The sequence below is a fragment of the Narcine bancroftii genome, chromosome 10 (genome assembly GCF_036971445.1).
Source record: "Narcine bancroftii isolate sNarBan1 chromosome 10, sNarBan1.hap1, whole genome shotgun sequence".
Lineage (NCBI taxonomy): Eukaryota > Metazoa > Chordata > Chondrichthyes > Torpediniformes > Narcinidae > Narcine > Narcine bancroftii.
Genome location: NC_091478.1, coordinates 1760097 through 1783630, shown reverse-complemented (window position 1 = coordinate 1783630; position 23534 = coordinate 1760097). Strand labels below are relative to the sequence as shown.

General features: G+C 37.5%; 1 protein-coding gene across 4 annotated transcripts in view; it reads left to right on the top strand.

The window, feature by feature from the left end:
* LOC138744074 (kinase non-catalytic C-lobe domain-containing protein 1) overlaps positions 1 to 21699 on the top strand; it is a 175103-nt gene extending 153404 nt beyond the window's left edge. For all 4 annotated transcript variants that reach the window (XM_069899568.1, XM_069899567.1, XM_069899566.1 and 1 more), the window contains 2 exons: positions 16133 to 16290; positions 17615 to 21699. In XM_069899568.1, coding sequence (XP_069755669.1) covers positions 16133 to 16290; positions 17615 to 17846 — 390 coding nt within the window. In that variant the 3' untranslated portion in view covers positions 17847 to 21699. The remainder of the gene's footprint in view (positions 1 to 16132; positions 16291 to 17614) is intronic.
* The last annotated feature ends 1835 nt before the right edge of the window (positions 21700 to 23534 follow it).

The window sequence follows — 23534 nt, the reverse complement described above, 5'->3', positions numbered from 1 at the left end:
CAACAGACTCGCCAAGGCAAATAGCGCCTTTGGAAGACTACACAAAAGAGTCTGGAAAAACAACCAACTGAAAAACCTCACAAAGATAAGCGTATACAGAGCCATTGTCATACCCACACTCCTGTTCGGCTCCGAATCATGGGTCCTCTACCGGCACCACCTACGGCTCCTAGAACGCTTCCACCAGCGTTGTCTCCGCTCCATCCTCAACATCCATTGGAGCGCTTACACCCCTAACGTCGAAGTACTCGAGATGGCAGAGGTCGACAGCATCGAGTCCACGCTGCTGAAGATCCAGCTGCGCTGGATGGGTCACGTCTCCAGAATGGAGGACCATCGCCTTTCCAAGATCGTGTTATATGGCGAGCTCTCCACTGGCCACCGTGACAGAGGTGCACCAAAGAAAAGGTACAAGGACTGCCTAAAGAAATCTCTTGGTGCCTGCCACATTGACCACCGCCAGTGGGCTGATAACGCCTCAAACCGTGCATCTTGGCGCATCACAGTTTGGCGGGCAGCAACCTCCTTTGAAGAAGACCGCAGAGCCCACCTCACTGACAAAAGGCAAAGGAGGAAAAACCCAACACCCAACCCCAACCAACCAATTTTCCCTTGCAACCGCTGCAATCGTGTCTGCCTGTCCCGCATCGGACTTGTCAGCCACAAACGAGCCTGCAGCTGACGTGGACTTTTTACCCCCTCCATAAATCTTCGTCCGCGAAGCCAAGCCAAAGAAGAAAAGGATGAAAGGAAAATAGAGGGTGACAGGGTAGGGAGTTTTTCGGTTTTTTTTGGAAGGAATATATGGGTCGACACAACATCAAGAGGTGAAGGTCCTGTACTATGCTGTATTGTTCTAAGTTCTTATCCCCAGCAACACTGGTTTCTTCAGCCCATCATCCCTTTCTCTCTTCTAGTTTCACCTATTGCCACCTAGTATCTTGCTCTATCCTCCCTGGCCCAGTTCTATTTGCCTAATTTACTTTGATCCATCCCTGCTTATACAGTTTATACCTACCACTTCTGCCTCATACACTTCCTCCTCCCCATCCAGCGCCATGTGCATAGTCTCTCTGCTGCCCCCTCTCAAAATTTGATTCCACCTATCATGTTCCATTCTTTGTCTCTTTCCCCACCCCCACCTTACTTCTGTATCCCTGTAATTTTCCCTCTACACACTCAGACCTGATGCAGGGTCTCAACCCTGCCGACCGTCCCTCTGCCTCCACAATCGCTGCCGACCATCCCTCTGTCTCCACAATCACTGCTTGACCTGTTGAGTTTTTTCAACAGTTTATTTCATGCTCCAATTCTTAGCATCTGCAGTTTGTTGTGTCTCAAGGTTTTTATTATACGTTCCAGCCTTTTGGAGTTTGGTGGTGGGTGGAAGGTGTCTCTAAACCATGGCCTTTCCCTTTTGTGGAGCTGCATCAATTTAGTATGTCCATTGCGTCATAACCCTACACTTTGAAATGCATCTATCTAGGACATTTGATTGTTGGCAGCACCTTGCCCTAGAGGGCAAGCAAACTTGTGGCAGATCAAATTGCTGCTTATCCTCCACCATCAGTTAATTTTAGTATGTATCCCTTGAAATAGCCACGGAGTAGAGTCCTGCGTTACGCAGGTTTACAAATTGAACCTTGTTAAAGAGCACAGCATTTCCTTTTTTTTGAATATTTTATTTTAAATTTTTCCATCCGTGCAATTATATACTTTACATAAGCAAAATTTGATTAAATTTAAAATTACAATGATTACACGATGGTTTAACCCTCCCTCTTAGAAATACATATAATATATAATTATACAAAAAAATTAAAAGAAAAAGATAACATTATTCTGGATTGCACATAGGATCGGCCCCCACATTGGGATCTTAACAGAATTTATATAGTCATTTTAGGGAAGAAGATTATTACAGGTTTTAAGAGGTCAGAAGTATATTTTTACATATTTATCCCTAAACCTTACATATACGGGTTCCAAAATTTTGTTTAAAAAGTTTTAATTTTTTTTAAATTATGTGATTTTCTCCATTTTTCCAAACTGAAATGTGCATCAGATTTCCAAGTCACTGCCATGCACTTCCTAACCACCACTAATGCAATTTGAATAAATTTCACATGATAGAAAGATGATTTTAATTTAGGTCTTGTTCCTTCTATGTTCCTATTAAAAATAAATCTGGATTTTGTGGAAATACAATACCAGTAATCTGTTCTTAAAAACTTTCCTAAATCCACTCAGAAGGTTCTAACTTGAGAACATGTCCAAGTAGAATGTAAAAAAAAAAGTACTTATTTATTCACATCTCAAGCATTTATATAATAAATCCGATTTCATTTTATGCAGTTTTTGTGGCGTTAAATATAATTGATGTAAATAATTATATTGAACTAAACTGTATCTAACATTAATATTTGTCATACAATTATGACAAAGATCTGGCCATCTTTTCTTATTAATTGTAATGTTTAAATCTGCCTAGATTTAGGATCTCTTTTTTAGTAGTACATGCTTGTAATAAAAGTTACATTGCATAAATAAATTTCTTAATATAGCCTTTCCTAATAAGAATTTCCAGATCACTACAAGCCAGTAATTTCATTCTGAAATCTAATTTTTCCCTCAAATATCCTCTCAATTGTAGATAGCAAGAAAAGTATATTCTGAGTTGTTCCATATTTATCTCTTAATTGTTGAAATTATATCATTTGAGTTTGTTCATAACAATCTTCTACATTTTTAATACCATTATGATATCAAATATTTAAAACTTGGTTGTCTTCAGTAAAGTTTTGGGATTATTTTGAATCAAAGGTGTCTTCGGTGATATACTTCCTTTTTTACCAATTTCATTATGGTATTTATTTTGTTACAGAGAGTAATCAATTATTTAAGCAAAGATGCTTCTTTATCACCAGTTATTAACTTTGAATCCCATTTATTGATAAATTCCTCTGCTAATTTCTCTCCTATTTTATCCATCTCTATTTTGACCCATGCTGGTTTTCCTGATCCCTCAAATAAAGAAGTAATAAATTTCAATTGTTCCATTGAAGTTGCAAACCTCCCAATTAGTATTTCCATGTTAATCTTTCTATCAATTGTAGTGGCTGCTGGAGAGGTTACGCTCAAAGAAGAGACGCACACTACGGGAGTGAATTCAACACTGCTTTTTTGTGCTGGCAGCTCTGCTTATAAAGGGCTCAGAAGCCCATCTCTGACGTCCTCATGCGCCCCCCCCCCCCCGACTGGTGGCAGTACGAGCCACTTCCTGGGATTTGTTGGTTAGTGCTATCCAGAGACCGGCCAATCAGTGAGCCCCTCTCATCCCTGGGTGTGGCTGTTTCCTGAGCTCCACTCGATTGGCTGCCACTGGCCAGCCCTTTGGAGTGGGGTGCTGCAGCCATGTGCTGCTGAGTCAAGTGCCGACTTCGAAGTGCGTAGCCTGTCTCAGCCAGCTGTGTAGGCTGCAGGCTCCCAGTGTTGGGTCACCGCTTCAGGCATGGTGCATTCGGCACCCGCTACCCGATTCTCTTGACATTTTACCTCCTGAATATTTTATTTATGAATTTCACAGACTTGCAAAACTTAACAAATCAATCAATTTTCCAACATTCCTGCATATATAGAGTCTTTATTTATCTCTTCTCACCCCACCCCCATATAGTGTAACATATGTTCAAATAACTATGTTAATACAATAATATACACACATCAATGGGCCTTTGACCCCAACCAACCCTGAACAGGAAAAAAAAGCTCATCGTCTGCATAATATTCTGTTTCATTAGTTACACTCCTTTTCCTACTGAGGACTAATTATTACACTATCTCTTTCCTTGGGATGGGGGGACTAGTCCGACTGGATGCCAATATATCTCAATTAAGGATGCCATATTCCAACGAATGTGTCATGCTTCTTAGATTGTATGTGATTTTTCTCCAGGGGAAGGCAATTCTGCATTTCCACATTCCATCATGTGATATTTAGTTGGGAGTTAGACTTCCACAAAACTGCTTTCCACTTCCTGGCTACCACCAAGGCGACCTTCACAAATCAAATTTGGTGTTTGGTCAGTCTAAACTGTGCACCTCCAATATCCCCCAGGAGATACAAATCTGGATCCTGTGGAAAGTCCACTTTTGTAATTTTTTTCCAGAATATCCCCCATGCCTTCCCAGAAGGGTCTCACCTATTGCTTAGCCAGGTAGAGGAGATGAAAGTTCCTACCTCCACACCTCATCTAAAGCACATCTCTGAAATTTCCAGTTTTGATTTGTGTAATTTTTGTGGTATAAGGTACAACTGGTGCAAGAAATTATACTGCACCAACCTATATCTGGTGTTGATGACCCCCAAAACACTGTTCAGACACAGGTCTTGCCACTATTCTTCATTGATTGTTTTTCTCAAGTCCAACTCCCATTTCTCCCTCGACCCATGTAAACCTGGCTTTGGGCCCTCACTTTGGAATATGTAATGTATCTTAGAAATAAATTTGCACACATTCCCCTTTCAAATTAGAATCTCCATGTTGCTGCATTCAGATAGTGCCATAGCTGGTCCCAATTTTTTCCTTAAGAAGGATCTTATTTGCAGATAGCAGAGGGGTGTTTTGTTTGACAAAGCATATTTGTTTCTCAACTGCCCAAGTGACATGAGCTGCCTCCTTTTATTACAATCCTCGATACACCTGATCCCTTCCTGGCATTTCACGATATTATTAGCCAGAGTCAAGGATACTAATGTATTCTGGGACAATGGTATTTTGGGGGATATCCCCACCTTCTATCCAATACATTGTTTTGCTCTTTTCCAAATCTGAAGTACATGCTTTCTGATGGGGCTATTTGTTTTCACTTTGGTGTCCCATTTATATATAAATTCTTCGTCTACCAAGTGTAGTTCAATTTGCATCCATGAGGGAACCTTGCCTGGGATGCCTCATAACAATTTTTAAAATTGGGTAATTTTAAGCCCTTCCCCTTAAGCTGTAGTCCTATGTTAACTTTTCCATGGAAAACTTTCCCATTCCATAGAAACTTTCTGACACATTCATTGAGCGCTTTAAAAAAAAACTGAGTAAATGAAACAGGCAACAACTGGATATTGGAGCCTTGGCATCACCTTCAATTTGACACAGTTGGCCCTGCCCATCAGCATTTTTGGAAGAGTTCTCCACCTCACCAGGTCCTCAATCTTCTGGAGCAATGGGATATAGTTAAGTTTATGTAAATCTTTATTTACTTTAATCCCCAAATATTTAATGCCTTCTTGTGGCCATTTGAACTGGCTTCCTTGTTGGTATTGTCCATAATCCCTATTCGTCAAAGGTATTATCTCACTTTTATCCAAATTTCCCTTGTACCCTGAAACCTTCCTGTTATTCTCCAGTGGTCCTTGGTCTGTCCACTGATTCCCCAGGGTCCTTCAAATATACTAACATATCATCAGCAAAAGGTTGATGTTGTGTTCCACCTGGCCCACCTCGAACCCCTTTATGTCTGGATCCCCCAAATGGCTTCTGCCAGCAGCTCAATGGCTAATGTGAACAGCGCTGGGGACAATGGGAAACCTTGCCTATTTAACCTGCTCAATGAAAATACTGGAGACATCTTCCCATTTGTTATAATTTTTGCTTGGGGCTTGTGATAAAGTGCCTTGATCCAATTAATAAATGTTTATCCAATCCAAATTTCTCCAGTACTTTAGACAGAAAGTCCCTCTCCAATCTGTCAAAGGCCTTCTCCTTGTGCCACTCCCAGATCCACCCCCGATTGTGCCGGGTGTACTAGACTTGGCAATCTAGCTATATTGTTATCCAATTGCCTCTTTTCTACAAAACTCACTTAATCCAGGTTCATTAATCTCAGTAAATATTCTGCAACCTATTGGCCAGAGCTTTTGCAATAATTTTGTAATCTGTGCACAGTAATGAGATGGGCCTATATGAGCCAGCTTTCAAAAGATCCCTGCCTTTTTTAGGAATCACTGTGATCACTGGAAGGGTATGTGTCTCTGCCACCTGATCTACCATCTTCATAAGAAGGGGCAACAAAACATCCTTGAACTCTGTAAAATTCAGCTGGGAAACCATCCTCCCCCAAGGACTTGCCTACCTGCAGAGAGCTCAGAGCCCATTACATTTCATACTTAATAAAAGGGGCACTCAGCCCCTCTCACTCCACCTGTCCCAAATTTGGCAAGTCCAATGGATACAAGAAATTATCTATCATAGTAGGGTTTCTGATTTATACAATTCTTTATAGAATCCTCGAAATGTGTCATTTATTTCCTTTGGTTTATATGAGATTTTGCCATTCCCTGCCTGGATCGCAGTAATTCTTCTTGAGGCATCCTCCACCCACACCTGCCAGGACAAGACTTTATGGGCCCTCTCCCCCAGCTCATTGTACTGCTGCCTATCTTAAGATCAACTATTCCATCTTGCACGTTTGCAGCGTATTGTACTTGAGCTTCTTATTCCCCAAGTTTCTGTATTTCTCTTCTGTTCCCAACCTTTGGTATTCCTTTTCCAATTGGACTATTTACAATTCCAAATCGTTGATCTTTTTCACATGTTCTTTTTTAATGCCCCTGATGTATCCAATTATCTGGCCCCTTAAATAAGCCTTCAATGTGTCCCATATCAGGAAGTTCTCCTCAGTAGAGGAACAGTTCAGTTTGTCTCACAGAACAATTCAACCTGAGCTCTAACAAAGCAGCAAAATTATTGTTTTCCCAACAGCGACGTGTTCAGGCACTATCTATACACCAAGGCCTGCTTATCAGGGATTATAATGGATAGGTTAAGGGTAAATTGTCCGACAGAAGCCAAGCCGTGTACTTATTTTCCATTATCCTACCCTACAATTGGGCTGATGCCATAAAAAAATCATTTCTATTGTAGGAATCATGTTGTCTCAAGTAAAAGGAGTAATCCCTTTCCTTCGGATTCAGACTTGTCCATATATCTATGAGATTCAGCTCTTTCATCAAGGCCAAGGTGGACTTGGCTGCCCTGGCCCTTGTTACTCTCTTTACTGACTTGTCTATGACCAGATCCATAAAAAAATTGAAATCTCCTCCAATCAAGACATTCTCACAACCTTCAGTTACTTTCAAAAATATATATTTTATGAGGGGAGTCACATGATAGAATAGTGGCGGTCGGGTGGAAAAAGCCCTCTCCTGAGAAAAGAAAAAAAAGTGTGAAAAAACAGAGATCAATAAACCTAAAATACAGGAAGAGAAAGCTAAAGTTACAGAGAAGAGACAGAATAAGGCACCCAAAAGGGAAAAAGTAAGAATAACAGAGAAAAGGGAAGAAGAAAAATCACTGGAGAAGAAGGCCTTACCTACACATCAGAGCAGAGACCCACCGTGGAGAGGAGCGGCCAATCTCCAGTAATGGTGATTCCCCAGTGGAGCAGTGTCCTCATGACCGGCGGACTTCAAAAATGGCTCTCAGAGCCAAGAAGAGGAGCGCAAGTGCACATGCCTGAAGAGTTGCGCATGCACAGTGCACAAGTAAAAGAAAAGGTTATCACCGACGGGAGGGGGACTCAGCTGAGGAGCGGCAAGCTGCAGAGCAGCCAGCTGAGAGTCACTCAGTATTGGGGTGTTCAGCTGGGGGAAGTAAACAAGAAAGAAGAAAAGAAGAGTGGTGAGAAAGAGAATGAAGGGCTGGAAGAGGGTGAACGGCAACGGGGGAACCGACAGGGGGACGACCTGCGGTATGATCCCAGCAGCAGGTCGGCCTGCAGCGGTCACCTGCAGCGGGAGGCCCAACAACTGGTCTACCTGCAGCAGGAGGCCCAACAACAGGAGACACAGCAGCTGGAGGCCCAGCAAGGATACAGAAGCAGCTCACCAGAGAAGAATGAAGATACAAAGATACAGAGAAAAGAAGATGATACAGACATAGATACGGACACAGAAGAAGAGTAGGAAGAAGACCAAGAATTTCAAAGGAAAGAAGAAGGTAAAATAGAAGGTCAAAGTTTAGATAAAGCCTTTTTCGAAGAACAAATGAGGTCATTAAAAGAATAGATAACATTAGAATTTAGTTCAATCAAAAGAAAAAGAGCTGAAGACAGAATGCAAAGCTTAGAGTTGGTCATGACTGAAATAGAGAAAAGAGTAGAAAATGTGGAGGAACAAGAAGCTCCTGTAGAAATGGAGATAAATGATTTAAGAGGGAAGTTGGAAGAGAGTGAGAAAAAAAATTAAAGACACAAGATTTATTGTCACAAAAATATTGATGTATTGGAAAACTACAGTAGGCGAAACAACATAAAAATAGTGGGCCTGAAAGAAGGCAAAGAAGGGTCAGATATGAAGGAATTTATAAAAGGATGGATCCCGAAGGTGCTGAGAATGACAGATTCACATGAAGAAATAGAAATCGAAAGGGCGCATAGAGTGCTAGTACCGAAACTGCCACCACATCAAAAACCAAGATCCATATTGGTAAAATTTCTAAGATATACTGCAAGAGAAAACATACTGGAGCAGGCAAGAAAGAAGGTTAGAGAAGACAATAAGCCGTTGGAATATAAGGGACAAAAAATATTTTTTTACCCGGACATAAGCTTCAAACTTTTAAAGAAGAGGAAGGAATTCAACACGGCGAAAAAAATCTTATGGAAGGAAGGGTATAACTTTATATTAAGACATCCAGCAGTACTCAAAGTATTCATTCTTGGGGAATGGAATAGACTGTTCTCGGACCCAAAGAAAGCCCAGGAATTTGCTGAACATTTGCAGGACAGGAGAAGAGAGGAGGAGGAGTGACAAAAAGAATGACCGGCAAGAAAATATACAAAAATATGTAAAATCATAAAGTAAAGATAATGTATAGATAAAGATTTTAAGATGGATAAAAGAAGGGGAAGAAGGAAAATAAAGGGAGAGAGCTTTGTTATAAGTATCGGAAAATAGTGTTCTCGGGGGGGGGGGGAATAATGGTCACTGTGAAATCGGTTGACGCTTGCGAGTAAGTTTGCACACCGAAAGGAAAGGGGAGTTGTGGTTGCCATCAAGGGACAAGAGGCAATCCAAAGAGAGGAGGTTCATTTGGGGTTAAAGGGTTACTGCTTGTGGGGATTGTTGGGGTATTTCATGTCTTAAATGTGTTGTCATATATTGAGATTAAAAAGGAAAACTTAAAAAACAGTAATGGAAAAAAGGGATGGAGGTGGTGAAGAGGCGAAAAAGAAGGGAAAATAAAGATATAAGATGACCACATTGGACTATAGGACTATAAACATTAATGGAATATATAACCAAGTTTAATGTATCCCATTGGGAAAAAAAAATCACATACAATTTAAAAGACAAAGTTACAATGATTGAATAAACCTGGGAACCAGCAATGGAACAGAACAGAAAGAGCAGGGCTCGGACCACCACCACCTAAAATGATAAGAAGATGAACACGATCAGATTTAATGTGAATAAGTAGATGAATCGTCTTTTTCGTTTGTATTCCTTTTGTAAAAGATATTGTTTTATTGTATTTTATATGTCCAATATTTACTGTTTTTGGAAGAGGGTGGGAAGGGAGGGATGGGGAAAAAAAGAGAAAATGTCACTGTGAATATTTAAAGAGATGCATCTGTAAATATATTGGTTGATATGGTTCATAGTGCGATAAATAATTACAAAAAATATATATATATTTTATAAATTTTTCATCATCAAATTTCGGGGCATATACATTCATCCAAGTCCAAGATTCTGAGAATATTTGACAATGCATCATCACGAATCTCCCTGCTGGGTCAGCAACCACCTCCTGGAACCCTGATGGAACATTTTTCCCTATCAATTTGGCCACTGCCCTGGCTCTGGAACTAAAGGAGAACACTACTACCTGACCCACCCACCCCCCTTTAGCTTTACGTGATCTAACTCTTGCAGAAATACTATGTCCACTTGCTTTTTTTTAAAGGTATTCCAAGACCTTCTTTTTCATCACTGCCCCATTAATCCCTTTGACATTGAAACTTACAAATTTAATTTATTTGTCCATTACCTCAGGGTTGTCCACATATCCTTACCCACCCCCACCCCCATCCATTTGCTTTCCTTTGACTCGTATCTTTCACCACCTTATCCCTCCACTGACTTGACATAGATGCCTGTGCTCAAACTAAAACATTTGTAAATTAAAAGAACCATGTATAACAAATCAATACAATATCATACAAACCCCCTATTAATCCTCCTTCCTCCCCCCTAAACTTCCCCTACTCCTCAAGTTGACCACAGAGTTGGTGCCAATTCCCCCACCAAACTGAGGAGTGACCACAGCACCCATCCAGTCTCCATCCCTCCACTGCATCTCTGAGCTCCCAATATTGAAACATCATTAACCTTCTGACCATTAATTTGAACAAAACCAAATAAATTTTACTTTTTACAACATTGTATACATGTACTGAAGAGAGTACTGAAGATTGTATACATGTACAATCTGAGGCGCCTGCAAGCTCACACCAAGACACAAGAGAAACTTGTCCGTGAACTACTCTTTGCAGATGATGCCGCTTTAGTTGCCCATTCAGAGCCAGCTCTTCAGCGCTTGACGTCCTGCTTTGCGGAAACTGCCAAAATGTTTGGCCTGGAAGTCAGCCTGAAGAAAACTGAGGTCCTCCATCAGCCAGCTCCCCACCATGACTACCAGCCCCCCCACATCTCCATCGGGCACACAAAACTCAAAACGGTCAACCAGTTTACCTATCTCGGCTGCACCATTTCATCAGATGCAAGGATCGACAATGAGATAGACAACAGACTCGCCAAGGCAAATAGCGCCTTTGGAAGACTACACAAAAGAGTCTGGAAAAACAACCAACTGAAAAACCTCACAAAGATAAGCGTATACAGAGCCGTTGTCATACCCACACTCCTGTTCGGCTCCGAATCATGGGTCCTCTACCGGCACCACCTACGGCTCCTAGAACGCTTCCACCAGCGTTGTCTCCGCTCCATCCTCAACATCCATTGGAGCGCTCACACCCCTAACGTCGAGGTACTCGAGATGGCAGAGGTCGACAGCATCGAGTCCACGCTGCTGAAGATCCAGCTGCGCTGGATGGGTCACGTCTCCAGAATGGAGGACCATCGCCTTCCCAAGATCGTATTATATGGCGAGCTCTCCACTGGCCACCGTGACAGAGGTGCACCAAAGAAAAGGTACAAGGACTGCCTAAAGAAATCTCTTGGTGCCTGCCACATTGACCACCGCCAGTGGGCTGATAACGCCTCAAACCGTGCATCTTGGCGCCTCACAGTTTGGCGGGCAGCAGCCTCCTTTGAAGAAGACCGCAGAGCCCACCTCACTGACAAAAGGCAAAGGAGGAAAAACCCAACACCCAACCCCAACCAACCAATTTTCCCTTGCAACCGCTGCAATCGTGTCTGCCTGTCCCGCATCGGACTGGTCAGCCACAAACGAGCCTGCAGCTGACGTGGACTTTTTACCCCCTCCATAAATCTTCGTCCGCGAAGCCAAGCCAAAGAAAAAAAAGAAGATACATGTACACAGTCAGAACCCCTCTCGTCCGACTGATTGTCCTATTTGGACGTCTTTCCACATGGCTTCCAGAGAATTCACAAACTTCAACACCTCCTTTGCTTCCACAAAGAATTTTTTATCCCCTCCCGGCAACACCTTCAATGTCACCGGGTGCTGTAACCTGTAGCTCACTCCCTTGCTCCACGTCAAACTCCTGCCTCCTCTTCAACAGTGTCAGGGAAAAGAGAACCTTGCTACCCCTCACCACCTCAACTGATCCACCCACTCTCACTCCTTCGGCTGCCGCCTTTTCCCTATCCTGAAATCCATCAAATTTTATCAGAATTGACTGGGGTCGCTGCCCTGGACCTGGTTTAGGGAAGAAAGACCAGTGAACCTTTTCTATCTGTAAATCTCCCCCATCCTATTACTACCCAGGACCCTGGGATCCAGTCTTTAAAAATGATTTATGGGGTAATTTCCCTCCAATATCTCTTTTACCCCCACAATCTTCATATTCTTTCTCCTATTAAAGTTCTCCAATGCATCCAACTTTTCCAAAATTTTCCAACTCTCTGATCCATGTTTCCCTTTGACTCTCTTCATGCTCTACACAATCCTCTACCTTGTCTCCCCTTTCCTCCATGGCCGTGACCCTCCCTGACAGGTCAGCCAGTCTTCGACTTCCCCATGTCCATTGACAGACTCCTCAGAACATTCTTTAATGTAGCTTCAGAGGCCCCCAGTACTGCTTCCATGACTTCCCTGAAGCCCTCCATGGTGGGCTTCTTCCTTTCACCCCTCTATCATCTTCACCTAGGTTTTCTCCTCATTTCCTGTGCTGTCTGCAACATTTCTTGGATTGTTTCTGACTTTTTCTTGTATTTTGTTCTATATTCTCTGGAGCTCTGTGATTTTGCTGTTATTCTCCTGTCATCACATTTCACCTTTCCCAAAGAAATGCTCTTGTTTGTTTATTTAATTCTTGAATATCTTTTTCAAACTTTACCATCATCGTTACCACAGATGTTTTTCATCTTAATACAATTTTCCTGCTAATGTTATTGGCAAGGTCGTCCTTATTTAAAATCCTCTTCGATTTTTTTTAAGCAATGGTAGATAATTCAGTTTATATAAATTATTTAAATTGTTATCTATCCTGATATCTAAGTATTTAATCACCTCTTTTTACCATTTAAATTGAGTATTTCTTCGACAAAGAGTATAAATCTACTGTGTAAGGGCCATAACTTCACTTTTATTCTAATTTACTTTATTACCTGAAATCTTACAGTATTCTTCCATTTTAAATGTAATTTGTGTTAGGAAGTCTTCAGTTCTGTCAGATATATCAAAGCATAGTCTATATCACCTAAAATGCCATTGATTAATCCTCCTTTGGTCTTTTCTAGAGATAATCAGTTCTTAAATATCTGGTACCCACATAAAGGGATTGTTAACATGGAAGATTGATATAAATTGAGAAACAAATATACTATAACCACATAGTACCCTTTTTTGTTACTTTCAATTAAGAGCATATTTGAGAGATAAATTGGGACCAACAATGTTTCTGGTCTAGCTGTACTGAGGTAGAACTTTTTATTAGGAGTGGGACTGTTTAAAAAAATATTTCTTTGATATATTTATTATTACAAGCAGAAACACCTATATCTAGGCAGAGATGGGAAATAGATTTGAATATTACAATAGACCAACAAATGTGGGAAAATTTATGAAAGGATAGTATGATTAATGCTATCAATGTAAGATGTAGATTGGTTCAAGACAATTTTTACATCATTTATATCTTACACCACAGAAATTGAATAGATTTAAGTCAGATTTATCAGATCAATGTTTTTGGTATGGTGAAAATGAAGGATCTTTTATACATTCAATGTGCTCTTGTCACATGTGAGACCTTTTTTGGGTGACTTTAGATAACTTTTTGGAACAAGTTACAGGAGTTAGTTTTCTGCTAAATCCCAATTTATTTTTATTAGGAAATATTGAAGGTACCACTCCTAAATTTAAATTTTCTATTTACCAATTCAAATTTGTTAAATTAACATTAGCAGTAGCAAGAAAATGTATTGCAATTACTTGGAAATTGGATATATCTTTCTGCCAAGGTGGCATGCTGAAATTCAAAGTTGTATTCCTTGTGGTATACCTCAGAAATTTGTTAAGGATTTAAATTCATTTATTAGGAAATTTTTATGTCAAGAGAAGATGACTAGAAAAAATTAACTTAAGTTTGAATCAGGAGATTTACAACTTCCACAATTTGAGAACTATTATAAAAGCTGCTCGATTGAAGTGCTTTAATGGAATGTTTGATTTAGACAAATCTTCAACTTGGGCTAAAATAGAATTAAGTAAAATATATGTAAGAATTTAGTTATAAATAGAACTCAAAGTTATTAATACGTACTAAGGATGCACCGATATGGAAACATTTAATTGAACTATGGAGTCAAATAGATTGAGAGATGGGAAAGGTTTGATTTTACGTGAAACACCTTGAGATCAAAATAAACTTTTCCCTTTTACTATTAATTTTTGAGGATTTGGAAGCTGGTAAATTTATTACCTTTCAATGAATGAAGGAAAAGTTTAATGTTCTGAGTAATACTTTTTGTTACTACTAGGCTATGGCCTTTTTAATTGATTAGGTCAAAATTTTAATTGATTAGGTCAAAATTTAAGATTACCTAGACAGATTTAATTAGAAATATTGATTACTAATGGAGATATAAATAAATTCATTTCAGAAATATATAAATTTCTTCAAAGAAAAGCACCTAAGTGAGGTATTCATAAATCAAGATTGAGATGGGAAATTGATTTGATAGGAAGATAGATGAGAATGATTGGGAGCAGTTGTGTAAAGATAATATGGTGAAAATTATTAATGTAAGATATCGATTGGTGCAATATAATTTTCTACATCAATTATACTTAACTCCTCAAAAATTAAAAAGATTTAATTTAACATTATTGGATTTAAATTTTGGGCATGGCTGAGAGATAGGTTCATTTTTTCATTCTACTTGGCAATGTACTATGGTTAAACCTTTTTGGATACAGGTGAAAATATTGTTGGACTTGATCCCATGTTATATTTACTGGGTAAAGATAATGGTTAGTCTTAAATTAAGATTAACTATGTACCAAATTGAATTTTTACATTTAGCTTTAGCTATTTCTAGGAAGTGTGTAGCCATTTCTTGGAATTCAGATATAGATTTAGGAATGCAAAGATGGCATACTGAGTTACGATCTTGTATTCCACTTGAAAAAATAACTTATAGTTTATGTAATAAATATAATTGCTTTTTAAAAATATGGAGCCCATATTTACAGTACATTGGTTTGAAGATTTTGAACTCTCAATAACTCATCCCGATGGTAATTTTCAGTTCCTCAGTTGTTGATTTGAAGTTGTGTTTGTATTTTTGACAATCTCCTTTCCTTTCTTTTTCTTTAGAGGTTAGGGGAAGTAGTGGGTAGGGGGAGCAGGGAGGGAGGGATTAGAGATATTTATACCACATGTATTTTTAATATAATTTATTATTAATAATGGTATTTGTGGTTTAAAATTTGTAAATAAAATATTTTTTAAAGAAAAAACTACTTCAAATTTAGGAAATAAATACCCTGTATTTACAATTTGGCACCTGTATGCTCAAATAATGGGATTAAATTTGTAGTGATTTTTTTTATCCCTCTAGTGCTGGAGAATCTTCCTCTCTATGTTTATGTTAGAACTGATGAATTGTACTGCACGGCATCTCTCTCTCCAATCCAAAGATCCTTTCTTTGCTTTCTTTTTTTAATACCTAGAATTCTTTTTACTCTTTTCAATCTGTATATTGTTTATTTTCTTGGGGGGAGGATAGGTTGGAGGGAGGGGTTTTGGGGTGGACTGAAAACCATCATGTATGAAATCATTTTGTTCCTTTTTTGATATCTATTTTAATAATTGTAGTTACTGCTTGGATGGAATATTAAACAATTTTTTTTTAAGATATATCAAAACATCATCTGCAAATAATCTAATTTTGTATTCCTCCTGACCAACCTTAAACACTTTAATTTTTAAATGACTCCTAATTACCTCTGTTAGTGGCTCTATAGCTAATATAAACAAGGGACAGCCTTGTCTACTAGATCTCGCCAAATGAAATGGATCAGACATCTGTACATTAGTTACTACTTTTGCTTTAGGATTATTATATAATGCCTTGATCCAATTTATAAAGTTTTGTCTAAATCCGAGCACTGCATTTCTGTGAAAACCTCTCAGCAAAGAAAATGCCTATGGAAAGTTAACGCATTTATAAATCGCACCATGTGTGTCATGAAACTTCTCAAAATCTGTTAGTTGTATTTTGTATCATCACATTTTAGTCAGTATTACTAGAAAAACATTACTATTGCATTCTAGTGTGTGAAGGGACTGGATTTTAATCATTGTGACAATAAATGGTTGCATGTAAAATATGATTTTACGTAAATGAAAACATTACCATAATTTGCATGAGAACATGTTTAATTTTAATTTTTAAATTTTTCTTTAAACTAATTGTTAGGTTTTTCTGAAGAGTGATAGCCTTTGTTTGATGGAGGGAGATGGTTTCAGAAAGCAACCAACATTGCCATGTGCTCGTATATTGGCAATGCACGTCCAGCAGCTAGAAATAGGTGCCTTTACCATGGCCAATGGCACTTACAAATGGCCAAAACTAAGGTGAGGTCTGACAAATTTAAGAAATTGGTTTTGAAAAATTAATAATTTCATAAATTTTAGGCTGCCCAAGATTTAGTTCAGTTTTTCCAAGTAGTTAGATTCATGGTTATATAATAAATAATTGAATATTCCTCTAAATTTTTCTGTTTTCTTGAATTTATTTTTAAATGTCTACAACTGGAGTACAGGAATTCTGCTTTAAATCAATTCATGAGAAGAATTGCCACACAATATTTGACTTTATTCTTGCAGATTTATGTTCTAAATATAATAGACAACTTCATTGTTTTATTTATATTGAGCTATTACTTGCAAGCTCTACAAAGGGGTGGGAAACTCCCTGGAAATGGAATTTCAAAATGCTGAATTTCCTTCAAGAAAAGCAACTGAACATTTTTTCCTTCTGGATTGAAACACATTAATGATCATAACACATTAATGATCATTTCCAGGTAGCTTCAATTTATTCAGGAAAGTTGACCTGGTCAAGCCAAACACAACTACTGCCTCATTGGCTCACAGGATATCTTATGGCATTTCTTGTGGAGCATTATGTGGGGACACTTAGACTACTTTTCTCCAGACCAATAATAATTGGTCATTTCAGAGTCAAGTATGTTTTATGATATTAGATTGGACATCTGCAGACTTCATGTTTACCTTGAATTGGAGCTCCTGTGATGTGTATGTGCCACTCTCATTGGCTTCTCAGATCACAGCTGCATTGCTAAGTGCCTGCACCAGCAAATTATCAAAACATATCAGTATATTAACATGCACCAAACAGCACAACATTAAAATAGGGAAACCAATATTTATTTAGTAAAGAATTCATTTGAATATTGCGATCCCAAGGGTTCTTTTGAAAACAGTGTTACTATGTCATACAATGCTGTTATAATACACCTACAATGTCTCAGATATTCCGACAGTGTATATTTTGGTGAAACCATTAAATCTGATCTTTTTGCAATTAGCTTGTCAAGAATCCCAGCTATTTAGAACAAGCCTTGAGACTAAGAAAGGGCAGTCATAATAATGGGAAAAGCATGTGGGCAGACCACAAATTCCATCTTTTAAGTTGAATTGTCACACCATTACAATAAAGTTAATGCAACTACAATGTTAATAGAGCTGGACTTGAGACCAAAGCAGCAATTAATTATTTCCTGCTTATCTGAAATCACTTGACCATGAGATTTTGGAGTTGTGAATTCATTTAGTAATCTGATGGTTTTTGTGTTGTTTCCTACATCCATTTTGCAAATGAGACAGGTAAATGTGAAATAATTGTACTCTACATTTTTGTACTTTTTTTTAAAAGGAAAATAGCGAAGGTGATCAGTCAGATTCAAGCGTTCCAAGAAAAACCCTACATGTTCAGCCCTGACCTGGAGCTCCAAAATTATTTGAGACAACAAATATCTTATTTCAATGAAGTGGACATCCACACACTTGCTGCAGAAAATAAGAATAATTTCTACAAGTCATCAACTGAAAGGCACTCACGTAAGATTCAAAGCACAATGCGCAAAATGAAAGCAAATTTTCAGTGATAATTTATGCCTACAATAATGTTCTCGGTTAGGGTCATAACTGATAGTGTCTTTCTAGATGTTAAGTTACTTGTGTAATTAATACAAAGACTAATTAAAAACAGATGCTAATCTTGCAGAGTTCTTTTATATTTCGCCAAAGTAATTCATTTGAATGAACAAATTATACTTAAAGAACCATATCTTTTAACTTACACCAGAATTAGTGGAAAACAAACTCCAAACAACTTAAGTTCTACAAGTACTTCACTAATATCAGTACACTGGGATCTGCTTTTTTTTTAAAATTTAATATGCTTACTTTAATAACCTAAATATCTTCACTGATCTTAGAATTAATGTAGAAATTTGACATTGATTTTACTACCATCAAGTGAAACTACTTGAATTAAAATGTACGTTCTCCCTGCAACTTCCTGGGTTATCCAGTAGCCTGCCACATCCAAAAATTACTGGGTTAATTGGCTAATTGTCCCTAGTGTTGGTGTGTCAGAGGAAAATCGTGAAGGATTTGATGGGCATGTGAGAGAGAAAAGGCTACAGGAAATAATTGGGAGAAATAATGAGATTGATGGAATTGTTCTGCAAGTGGACATGGACTCAATGGGTGAAATGGCTTCCTCCTGTGTCATAAGAAGGTATGAAGTGCAAAAAATATTGTAATTTGTTAATCAAACAGACCAATGAAGTGATGTTGCACGTTTTGAATTATGATGCTTGGGACCTAAACTTTCCATGTACCAGTTTATTAATATTGCTACAAAATGATGAATTATTACAATCAACATATTTGAATGATATTTAAAAATTGATAGAACATCCTGTGCTGTCTTTGCTAAATAGAAAAGAAACATAGATGTTTCTCAACATCCTGTAAGAGCTCTCCACAGGGAGAATGGAAAACAAACAGTTATAACTATTTTCTCTCAACCAGTACTAATATTTAATGTTCTGGAGCAGGAATTTAAAACTGCTTCCTTAAAAGGTTATGTTCCTTTCCCCATATTGTTATAGGGTGAAGACGTGCCTACAAGTCTTGTAACACATTTCCTTTTGATGATCTCTGAGTGGGGAGGGTGGGGATTTCATGCTTAATAGAAGACCGACAGAGCAGCTTGAAGTTGATGCACTTATTCCCACATTAATGGTAGTGAATGAAGGAGTCAACAGAGATTTTCAGGAGGAATGTGTGGTGCAATTAGGCTGTGACCTAAACAGATTTTATGCAAAACATTGATCAGAGGTCTTTTTTCTCACAAAAATAGACTTTATTCACAATTTTTTTTTAAATCTTGATCAGGATTATCCCAAACATTCAGAAGAAAACTGCAGCCTAGTACAATCAAATATTAATTTTTAATTATTCCATTCTTTTGAAAAATGTCTTCACTCAACGGAGTAAGTCTACCAGGCAGTCAAACTTGGAGATATCTGTCGGGAAATTACAAGTATTACAGTTTTTTTTTAAATTTTTTATTTTTCACACTATAAACCACATTGATCAAGATACATACATTTTCCTTTTCAAATATATACAGTGTCGTTTTCTCCCCCCCCCCTCTTCCCATCCCTCCCTCTCTACCTCAGAATCTAAGATACATTAAAACCCGTCAAACAATGTTGTCACTCAATAAAAATAAACAAGAAATTCCACTGAGTCAATTCTTTTCATTCCCTTCTCCTGTCATTTTAGGTGGTAGATGTCCCCGGTAGGTTTTCTCTATTGTGTTTCATGTATGGCTCCCATATTTGTTCAAATATTGTAATATTATTTCTTAAATTATATGTTATTTTTTCTAATGGAATACATTTATTCATTTCTATATGCCATTGTTGTATTCTCGTTATCTTCTAATTTCCAGGCTGACATAATACATTTTTTTGCTACAGCTAGGGCTATCCTAACAAATCTTTTTTGTGCACCATCCAAATCAAGTCCAAATTCTTTGTTTTTTTATGTTACTTAGGAGGAAGATCTCTGGGTTTTTTGGTATATTGCTTTTTATGATTTTATTTAATATCTGGTTTAGATCTTCCCAAAATTTTTTCACTTTCTCACATGTCCAGATTGCATGAATTGTTGTTCCCATTTCCTTTTTACAGCGAAAACATCTGTCAGATACTGTTGGGTCCCATTTATTTAACTTTTGAGGTGTAATATATAGCCTGTGTATCCAGTTATATTGTATCATACGTAACCTTGTATTTATTGTATTTCTCAAAGTTCCTGAGCATAACTTCTCCCATGTTTCCTTCTTTATCTTTATGTTTAGATCTTGTTCCCATTTTTGTTTAGTTTTACCATTTGTTTCCTCATTCTCCTTTTCTTGTAGTTTAATATACATGTTTGTTATAAATGTTTTGATTATCATTGTGTCTGTAATCACATATTCAAAATTACTTCCCTCTGGTAACCTCAGACTGCTTCCCAATTTGTCCTTCAAGTAGGATTTCAGTTGGTAGTATGCCAACACTGTATCGTGAGTTATGTTATATTTATCCTTCATTTGTTCAAAGGATAATAATTTATTTCCTGAAAAGCAATTTTCTATTCTTTTGATCCCTTTTTTCTCCCATTCTCTAAAGGAAAGGTTATCTATTGTAAAAGGGATTAGCTGATTTTGCGTCAGTATTAGTTTTGGTAGTTGGTAATTTGTTTTATTCCTTTCTACATGAATCTTCTTCCAAATATTGAGCAGATGATGTAATACTGGAGAATTCCTACGTTGTACCAATTTTTCATCCCATTTATATAATATATGTTCGGGTATCTTCTCCCCTATTTTATCTAGTTCTAATCTAGTCCAATCTGGCTTTTCCCTTGTTTGATAGAAATCTGATAGGTATCTTAATTGTGCGGCTCTATAATAATTTTTAAAGTTTGGTCGTTGTAAGCCTCCTTGTTTATACCATTCTATTAATTTATCTAGAGCTATCCTCGGTTTCCCCCCTTTCCATGAAAATTTCCTTATTTTTTTTTTAACTCCTTGAAGAATTTCTCCGTCAAGTGTATTGGCAATGCCTGAAATAGGTATTGTATCCTTGGGAAAATGTTCATTTTAATACAGTTTATCCTTCCTATTAGTGTTAGTGGTAAGTCTTTCCAATGCTCTAAGTCGTCCTGTAATTTTTTCATTAGTGGATAATAATTGAGTTTATATAGAAGGCCGAGGTTTTCATTTATTTGTATACCTAGGTATCATATTGCTTGCATTTGCCATCTGAATGGTGATTCTTTCTTAAATTTTGAGAAATCCGCATTATTCATTGGCATTGCTTCACTTTTATTTGCGTTAATCTTGTATCCCGACACTTCTTCATATTCCTTAAATTTCTTATGTAATTCTTTTATTGATATTTCTGGTTCTGTTAAGACAAGTATTACAGTATGATCAATTTACTGTTTGGCATTCAATTCAGAATATTTAACAGTTAGCTATTAATAATTAAGATATTTCACCTAGATCTTAAGTGAAAAATACATGTGATTTTCTTATCTCAGTTTCATTAAACATTAACTGTATTATCTTAGTAAAAATGTGAAAACACTCGCCATTGTATAGCATTGTAACAGCATGAGGAAATAGCAAAATAAAACATCCATTGCATGATAGACAGAAATCTTTAGATTTGTATAAATCTATCAAAATATTCCATTTGTAAAGCTGGTTCTCTTTAAGGAAAGAGAATTTGATTTGGCTGATGTATAAAGGCTTTAATGTACTTGTGAGGCAAGTCTGATAGCAACTTGGTATGTGACAGATTTCTGTTATCTGATCAGAGAAGAATCAAGTTGGATTTGTTGTAATGCGACCTACATTGGCATTAAAACTACCATATCAACTAATAAAAATGTACATAAATTTAATATTCATTTGATGCTTTGAAAATGGTGAATGTTCAATAGCAGAGTCAAATTGTTTACTGTGATCATGCCAGAGTTGACCTCTATATTTTAATCTATGCACCAGAGAAAGAAGGAATTAGCCCATTTCTTACACCATCTCAAAGTTAGTTCATTGTATTGCAGCTTTGGCTGAAGTCCAGGAACAGGATATTGTGGTGTAGTGACTGTTTAGGGAGCAGGAGGTGAAATGAAATAAAAGTGAAAAACTTATAACAAACATTAAACAGAAAAAATAGAAGTGAGCCGCTTGTCCCACCATTCAATGGGTATGGTTATTCTGATCCTCTCTGTGCCAGATGCAAGGAACACCAAATCCCCTGGTTTTCAAAACTTCATCTCCTCCAGTTTAAATGCTTCTAATGAGCTTACCTCTACAACTCTCTGAGGCAAAGAATACATCAATATGAATAAATTGATTACATTCAAAACTGCTTATTGCTCAGGTGTATGGTTTATCATGGTTATAATATATATTTTTAAACATAAAATGAATGCCTAATACAGGCAATTATTCTTTATTTCAGAAACATTGATTTATAATGTACATGTGAAATGTTAGGGGAGTAGTGGGTTGTATAAAGGATGGGGATGAGTCAACACTCCCCACTGTTGAGTACATCTACGAGGAATGCTGCCGTCAGAAGGCAGCAGCAATCATCAAAGACCCTCACTACCCAGCACACGCTCTGTTCTCGCTGCTACCATCAGACTCAACGGCAAACTCAATCAGAAACTCATGACTCATACTTGTGCACTTTATTGATTTTCTTTTTGTTCTCTCTGGATTGCACAGTCAATTTGTTGACATGTGTTATCTTTTTACAGTTATTTTATTTACATGATTATACAGTTTACATGCTGTATACAGTTTATTTTTTGCATTACCAATAAGTAGCAATTCTGCTGCACCCGCAGGAATAATGAAATCTCAGGGTTGTATGTCTTCTGACAATAGATCTGAAAACTGAATCTGCAAACATCCAGGTTGGATGAATATGCCGTGGGGTGTGGGAGCCAACCAGGACTGAAGTTGACACTTGTTTGGTGACAGAAAAAAGACAGAAACTTAGACAAATTACAAATCCATGGGTATCTTTTTCTGCAAGATTTATGCAATAATAATGTGATTTTGATCTCAAAATCCAGGCATTTGTGTTTTCTTGTTTATGCACTATTAATAATAAATTGGCATAAGCAAAAATATTAATGCTAAATTGATCAAGGTTTACAGACTTTCCAAGTTAAGTGCATCAGCGAAGAAGTACTCCAAATTAAAGTTTTCATTCAACTTTGAACTATCAACTCGAGATCAAATTGTCCAATGCAATTTGTGAATCACTAACACAAGCTTAAATTAAAAAAATTCATGACAGCTAGACACTAAGCTGTCTTGGGTTCAAAATGATGAATTACTTTGCTTTGCTTCAGTAAACTACTTCAGTTTTTCTTCTTGTGTTCAGTTTCAAGAACATGATAAAACATGATATTCCTATTGTTAGAATGAGAGCAAAATAAATGGGAAATACTTCATGCGTGGTAGGTAAACTATGCTCGAGAGCAACATCGTTGGATAAACTTCCACCTTTAGAGCTTTTCCCTTCTCTGACAAATTTATGGAAGAGTTATGGCCCACGGCTGCCACCTGATCCATCTTCCTTTTCATCAAGAATGTATAATCTTGTTTGCAGAGATGTCGTACAAATCTCCAGGGAATACATCAGGTGAATGGATTGTCTTTTGCCCAGATAGGGGAGTCAGTAACTAGAGGACATGGCTTTAAA